The 7,528-nt window shown below is 36.8% G+C and overlaps 1 protein-coding gene across 1 annotated transcript; it reads right to left on the reverse strand.

Annotated features, from left to right (window-relative positions):
* Window positions 1-650: 650 nt before the first annotated feature.
* Window positions 651-7,157, reverse strand: LOC148850642 (Adenine nucleotide alpha hydrolases-like superfamily protein). The gene is made up of 5 exons (XM_088944313.1): window positions 6,717-7,157; window positions 6,530-6,633; window positions 6,291-6,409; window positions 2,367-2,458; window positions 651-1,045 (listed from the first exon to the last, which is right to left on the reverse strand). Exons 1-4 carry the CDS (start codon window positions 7,057-7,059, stop codon window positions 2,380-2,382), a joined length of 645 nt encoding a protein of 214 aa, XP_088800439.1. The 5' UTR covers window positions 7,060-7,157; the 3' UTR covers window positions 651-1,045; window positions 2,367-2,379.
* Window positions 7,158-7,528: the final 371 nt, after the last annotated feature.

Genomic DNA, 7,528 nt, shown 5'->3' on the forward strand with positions numbered 1-7,528 from the left:
TGGACATAAACTCTCAATAATTGAATCAAAAAAGAAAAAGAAAAAAGAAGTTGATAATTGGTTCTCCTTTAGCTGATTCAGCTCTAGCTTGTACATTATACAAGCAGTAGTACATTGTGTTGATTAGGCAATTAGCATTAGTGAAACAATAACTAAGGAGGGCCAACATGTCGGGATCAGCAAGCCTGTAGCCACTAGGGCAGGCCCTTTGACAGCAACTCTCACTTCCACAAGTCAAGCTCAGTTTCATTTTGAGAAGTAAATTCATGGTAGAAGAAATCAATAACATAAATTGCCAATCTGAGAACATTGGCGAAAGTTCCTCAGGCTCAGTTTGGAAAGAGTACAAATGCAAATTTGTAGAGTGCAAAAGCTTATCTTTTATATTATTTTTTATGTATTTGTACTCTTTCCAAACTAAGCCTCCGTGAATGCTGCAAGTTTATTGCATACAAGTGGCTGCTATAAACATTGGCGATGATCCCCATCTATAGGATGTGACAACATTATTCTTCAATATTGAGCTAGAGACCGAGTTCAATTATTTTCACCATGGCCTTTCAAAAAAAAAAAAAACAACTATTTTCTCCATGGATATTGGTTAGGCAATATGGTTCAGAGAACTCAGATTTAAACATTCTAAAGAAAAATTGTAAACAATGAGCCAATCCATAATAAATATTGAATATTAGTTGTTTCACAAGCTTACAGGCACACAGGACACCAAAAAGAACAACTGGGAGCTTTAATAACTCCATCTTTTTTTTTCCATTTTTTACATCTACTATAGAGAGCCAAACTCCCACAATCTTTCAGATTTCATAAGAATAGGAGAAATTTACAAATACAACAGTTGCTATGCCACAATGGAACAAACGGGAAAGATGTTACAACCTAGTAGTGACATAATAACCACAAGCAAGAAATAGCAAGATGGGAAAGATCACACTGATACAGCTGACGAAAAAGCATAATCAAGCACGCTGGCAATAAACCGGAAAATAATGGAAGCTGTAGTTGTTCAAACTTCCCAAGAAAAAGTATTCTGTGATGGTAAAAATGCACTATGGTCAATCAAGTATACAGGTGAAAAAAGGTATGGGAATGAAGACCCTTAAATAAGATAGCATGACAACAATCAAAATGTAATGACTAATGACATATTATTTCCAGTTATTGCCATCATCTCAAAGACAGTACAAAAATAATGTGTACAGTTGGAAACAATGAAGTAAGATCAACAAACAAATTATATAAAAACAAATAAGTGCCTGCATAATGCCAAAAATAAATGGCTTAGGAAAAATTCATTTGAGTAGTAGTTAGAAATTTCAATATTTGGAAATATTCTCTTAAAGTTGCTTTCAAGATCATTAGATCCATAGGAACTAGACTAGATTTCATGAAACAAAATTATGACAAGATATAACTACAATAACAGTAATCATTATAAGGTAATGTTCACCAGATCCAGGACGATGGCCAGATCCTATGATAACCCAGATAAATGTACAAGGGTACTGTATCATGTCAGACACTTCAGTTTTTGGTGTAAATTGCATATCAGACACCTTTTGTAGTTATGTCCCTACCATCTCTGGGTAACACAGGCTACACCCCTCCAATTGCATTCAACCATGTGCAATAGAGAGTAAGACTAACTCATATCCCACTAGTTTGTGGATAATTAAGAAAAAAAAAATCCTTCTATGCACCCTGTTCTCTCCAATCCAACAAGCTTCAGATATACCTTACAATTAAATATTTTAAATTTCAAAAATAAGGAAAGAAGGCATTGGTATATGAGATAGTAAGCAAGAGCAAACATGCATAGATGGGGAAGGAGGGGGGGGGGGGAGAGAGAGAGAGAGAGAGAGAGAGAGGTTGTACCAACAAAAAAAGAAAGAAAATGAGATTGGCCTTTGGAGAGGTAAGAATATTAGTGGCAACTGGACTTGGGCAGCCAATTCATCTGGCCTAGCCTAGATTTAGTAGTAGACTGGGCATAGGTTTTTATACAATGGACCAGCTTGAGTGCGGCCAAGTCCAGGTTGGGCTGGAACATACATATCAAGGTTCAGTTGTATATATTAGTCTTTCATATATTAATATTTGTCAATGTTTTGTATGAATTTAATTTAAGCAATGCTTTCATGGTGTCCTGCCACCCAATATATACGACCTAGGTTAGACTCCTTGAATGCACTATCTGATTAATATCAAATGCACAAGGCATGGAACAAGATTTATCAAAGCAACTGCAGTATTGTAACACTAACACCTTGTGTTGTTAAAGTAACATAAACTAGAATGGATATTGCAGAATCCGCACAACTGCTAGCAAAAGAGAGCAGGAAGAAACATACCTAAGGCACTTCATCATGAATCACCCTTTACTACAATCACTGGACATTGTACATGGTTGGTGCAATAGTTGCTTACACTACCCAAAAACATCCTGTTATCATATACACATTTTTTAGGATAGCAATAAATAGAAATAATAGTGCAGGAATAAAGATTGCAAAATAAGTGTTTATACGAGATAAAATGAATAGAAGTTGGTTCATGCAATGGCATATATGTTAATAAGAATATAAGCAAGCATTTAATTAAAAAAGGAAAGAAGCCAATACATGACTCTAGAAAACCAAACTATCTAACATGCTAAAGACTGCAAAGAAACAACTAAGATTCCGCTAATATTAAAAAGTAAAACCTCTGGTTTACCATCCAACAGAATCCCAAGACGTACATCTGAAAGAAAACACAACTAAGGAATGATCTTTCATACATTATAAAAACTACATGAAGAGAATTCGACCTTTTCTTTTTTGAAAATGTGTACTGTTCTCACTCTTCCTATCAGTTGCATGTGCAAATATAATATATTCAAATCAAGAAATAGACAATTCCTTGTCAACCTCTTAAATATATAGGTCACTACCTAAAGATGGCTATGAGACAAGGATGCCACTTTCCATATATGAGAGGAAATTGTTCCTGGAGCATTTTTTTTCATCAGCTTGTTCCTGGAGCAGTTTAAGTTCAAACAAAGCCAAGTGAGAGAATCATGCTAAGATATTGTGTACATGTATTTTCCCAACATGCTTACATAAATAAGCATATTTGTCATCATCTAAGCCTTGTCTCAACCATATGGGATCAGCCACATGAATCCTGTTTTACTATTCTGTTCTGTTTAGTTCCACATCTATTGTTAAATTATGAGCATGTTATATATGTACAATACACAAATTTACCAATTTTGCTAACAACCCGTGTTGTCTTGAACTAGACGATCACCCAACATGAATAACTCTTTTGCTTAAAGGAGTCAACCAGAAATTGCTAGAATGTGCTTTCTTGGTAAGGCCCAGGGAACTCCCAGATGTTTTAAAAGAATATCAGTTTAAAAGTCAGACTAAACAAACTAGAATTTTGGGTGTCATCTTGAAGACCAAAGCTCTTTGAATACAATATCTACTTTAAACCCCTCAATCCAAGAAATAATCTCTCCATGAAATTTATTATATGTTTTTTTTTTTTTTAAATAAATAAGATCATCTAGTGGATTTTTATCTTCTCCCTAACAATTCTCTATCAAGTATCAACTGCCTAAGAAAAACAATAACTGAATACATGCTCCATTCCTCCTCCTTGAATCAACTAGCTCATTTGCTATGAGAACTGCATCATGAATATGCTTGTTGTGAACAAAAGCTCCTTTATTTGGATATCAAGGAATGTATCACCTTTCTTAACCGAGTGGCTAGAATCTTGGCCAAGATTTGTACATACTTCTTACCAAATTTATTGGTCTAAAATCCTTCAAACCAGAGGTTCCTTTCTTCTTTGGAACTTAGGAAATAAGCGTTGCATTCAAGCTTCTTTCCAAGGCTGCAGAATCATGAAATTCCTCAAGAGCTTTTAAAATATCAATCTTAAGAAGCCCCCAAAGCTTCTTGAAGAATAATAAAGTGAAACCATCGGGACCTGGAGCCTTTTCCCCTTCCAATTCATCTAAATCCTTCTTTACCTCGTCTTCTGAAAAGGGCTACTCCATTTCTAGCAAAACTATCAGCTATCGAATCAATGGACCTCAGGTTGAGGATTCATCTAAATAAAATTTTCAATCAGGATGCTAAATATTCCACGTCCTTGATATGGTCCCTAAAGTTCTAGAATCATCAAAACCACCTCTCATCTAGACCAATGGATCACCTGAAAGTCAACCCCCCTCCCCCCTCAAAGCATTCAAGTCCCAACAGATATACAAGTTTGAGCTTCTAAAACAGTGCTAGTGAGTTAGCTCCAATGTAGTCATCAAATATAACAGGCTATGCCCCTGCCCTTTAATCTCTGTAGACTCCAAGAACTCTAGAAAGACAATAATTCACTACAAGTAACCATCAAAGTAATGCTTGACAGCAGTCTAATGGAGGGGAGAACAATTGCATAGCTACCTGAGTATTCACCAGTGAACCATTGAACTCGAAATTTGCAACCTCTGGTGTCAGAGCCCACAAACATGCATTTGAATTCCCTCATATTCCAATGAGCCACTCTCATAGTGATACCTATCATGCTATATGGTATGTTAGAGAAGAGCCTAGAGTACTCTCTTCCTAAATACCCACACAATAGATGGTAATGTAAATCCCCACAAGATTGACATTTATTACCTTTTCTTTTCCTGTCTTCACGGCACCTTTTACATTTTCTATAGTTTCATATTCTTTCTATTTGATAGAACTTGAAATAAACCCTTTTCATTAACAATACTTCAAATCTCCTAATTCCACTACCAAGTTTCCTTGCACAATGACTTGAAAGTTGAAATAAACCCTTTTCATATTCTTACCATTTGCTAGAAGCCTAAAACTTGAAAGAAACCCTTTTCACTAATAACATTTTGAATCTCCTTGTTCCACTACCAAGTTTCCTTGCACGATGTCTTTACCCTTTATCTTCTTAAAAAAAAACTTCTATTCATTTTCTCTTTTATTTTTCCTCCTTTTTGGTTTGTTTTTCCGAAGGTTTCCAAAAAAATTAGTAGTTCTCTTTACACTTTTCAGTTATATTATGCCACGTGGCATAATTCTTTCCTCTAAATTATAATTCTTTTTTCAGCCAGTTCCATAAACTTCACCATTACTTTTCCCCTCCCTTAAAATTTCACAACTTGATTATGGTAAATCTACTAGTTTCACTTCATTCTGCCCATCGCTTGATGCAAACACCCATGACATACAGGCCTTTTTTGTGTGTACAAACTCTACAAAGGATAAGCTTGCAACCCTTGCACATATTGACTGGTTTACCCTCATAAGGAAAACGTCCCTACTTGACAAACACTCTTTCCACTTTAGAAGACACTAGATATTCATCTTTATGTATGAAGCACTGTATTTTTATAGAGCAATATCATTCACCTGTGCCAACTCAAGGATCATATCCAATTTTACATATCCAAATTCATATCCTCCATGCATCCTTTCTAATCCTTTGCTATCCTCACCACTGTATTTTTCTAGTCCTTTGCCATTCTGAGTGTGAAAACAAAATATGATAATTCATTCAACTCATCCAAATTATGGAAAAAGTTGATTTCAATATCTCTCTGCACAATGACCCATTAATTACACATTTACTTCTTCCTGAAAAAGTATTTTGATGATTAAAAATTGACAAGGTAAGAAAATTAAGACAATTAAGCCACTAGCCAATGAAGAGGAGACTGCGCTCAGAAAAACAACAAAAAATGGGATACTGTATGTTCAAAACTCAAGATGGAAAATTTTGAATCCATTAAAATGCTCCCCCCCCCCCCCAAACTAAGAAAAAGAGTAAAGTTAAAGCAATAGTCATGCATGACTCAAGTGAATAACTAACATTATACAGAAAAAGATAATTAAAAAAAGAAAGAAAGAAAATTTAGGAAAATTAGTTGTGATACTATGAATTTGAAAGACGGCTACACCCTTGTCTGCATAGGACACAAATGTCGTGTAAGATATAGGAAAGTGGTCATGATAATTGGATTACAGCAACCAGATGATCGCTCGTGCAGAAAAACAAAAGTAACATGAGACTCAGTAGAATTAAAGAGCATGGACATCACAATCTTAATCAACTTCACCTGCAGGCAAATTCAACCTAGGCAATCTGATCAATAAAGCGTCCCAAATGTTAAGCAGATGTGCGAAAACGCAAAGTATTCACAGACAAGTTGGTAGCAATGTGATATCAAAACTTGTAGGAATGACAAAAATGAATATTCAAATTACCTTTTGATAGGACCATAAGCGTGGGATCCCATCACAAGAAGATCTGCTTTCAAGTTTTCTGTGAAATCGCAAATCATCTCTTTTGGATCGCCAACAACTACTTGCGTTTTGACAATAGCCTAACAAATTGACCAAATAACCTACCAATATCTCAATGATCTTTTTTTTTTATTTTCAAAAAACAAATCGAATTTGCGATAGGAAGTACTGAAACAATGAACCATTAAGTAAACGCTTACATGTTTTTCAGAGCAAATCTTCAACGCGTGATTCAAGATCGCATTAGTGATGCGCCTCTGGTGCGCCTCAATCGCCGCAGTAAACGCAGGCACCTCCAAGTCAGCTTGTTTGAAATTCAAAATTCAGGTCAGGGAATTGAAAGAGTAACAACAAAGTGGAAGGTAAAACTGAATAGGAGTTACTTACAAGGACCACCAAACGGGATAGAACCGGGGTTAAGACCGACGGCGATGGATGGCGGAGATTGGACGTGGAGGATGACGAAAGTACCGGCTTCGGAGCCTTCTCCCTGGGTTCGGAGCGTCAGATTATCGAGCGCCCATTTCAAGGCGTTCATGCTCTCTTCGCTTCCGTCGACTGCTACAACAACACAGCCTAGCTTCCCAGCCATGGCGATAACAGTGAGTAATAGAGAGATGTGCGAATCGCAGATCTCAGTCTGTGCAGGCTTTGATGGTTTTGTTGGGTAGTTCAGCAATTGGACTGGCTCCTTCGAGTTCAAATCAGCTCCTACAAGTAGGCGACCCATTGCGTCCCACACCACATCCCAGACGTGTGTTCAGAACATCTCCCGATGATAGTATATGAAATGATGAGCCATCATCGGGAGATGTCTTTTATACACGGCGCGCGAATTGGAGTTCGGGAATATCTTCGTATTTTTATGTTTTATTTCATGGCGAGATATTCTCAATCTAAGGTTACAAGAGACGTTGAAACGGTGTCAGCACGGACTTGCACCGACTGAAGCCGATTTCCGCGAATCGTTAAATGGGTTTTCTTTTTGAGCCGTGTGGGTGTGGATGACTTTTTTTTTTGTTTTCTTTTGGCAGTGCCACTGTGCCAGTGTCGCAGACTTCTTCCAAGGCCAGAACTGTTAGATTGGGATTTCTTTCGGTTGATAGATCGGCCACATCGAAATTAGTGGTTTCGCAATTCGTAGAACTTCTGCATCAAATCAATTAAAAATTCCAATCAAACCGTCAGAGCTCCGCTGA

Source organism: Nelumbo lutea, chromosome 5 (assembly GCF_056320005.1).
Source record: "Nelumbo lutea isolate HS-2025 chromosome 5, American lotus-T2T, whole genome shotgun sequence".
NCBI lineage: Eukaryota > Viridiplantae > Streptophyta > Magnoliopsida > Proteales > Nelumbonaceae > Nelumbo > Nelumbo lutea.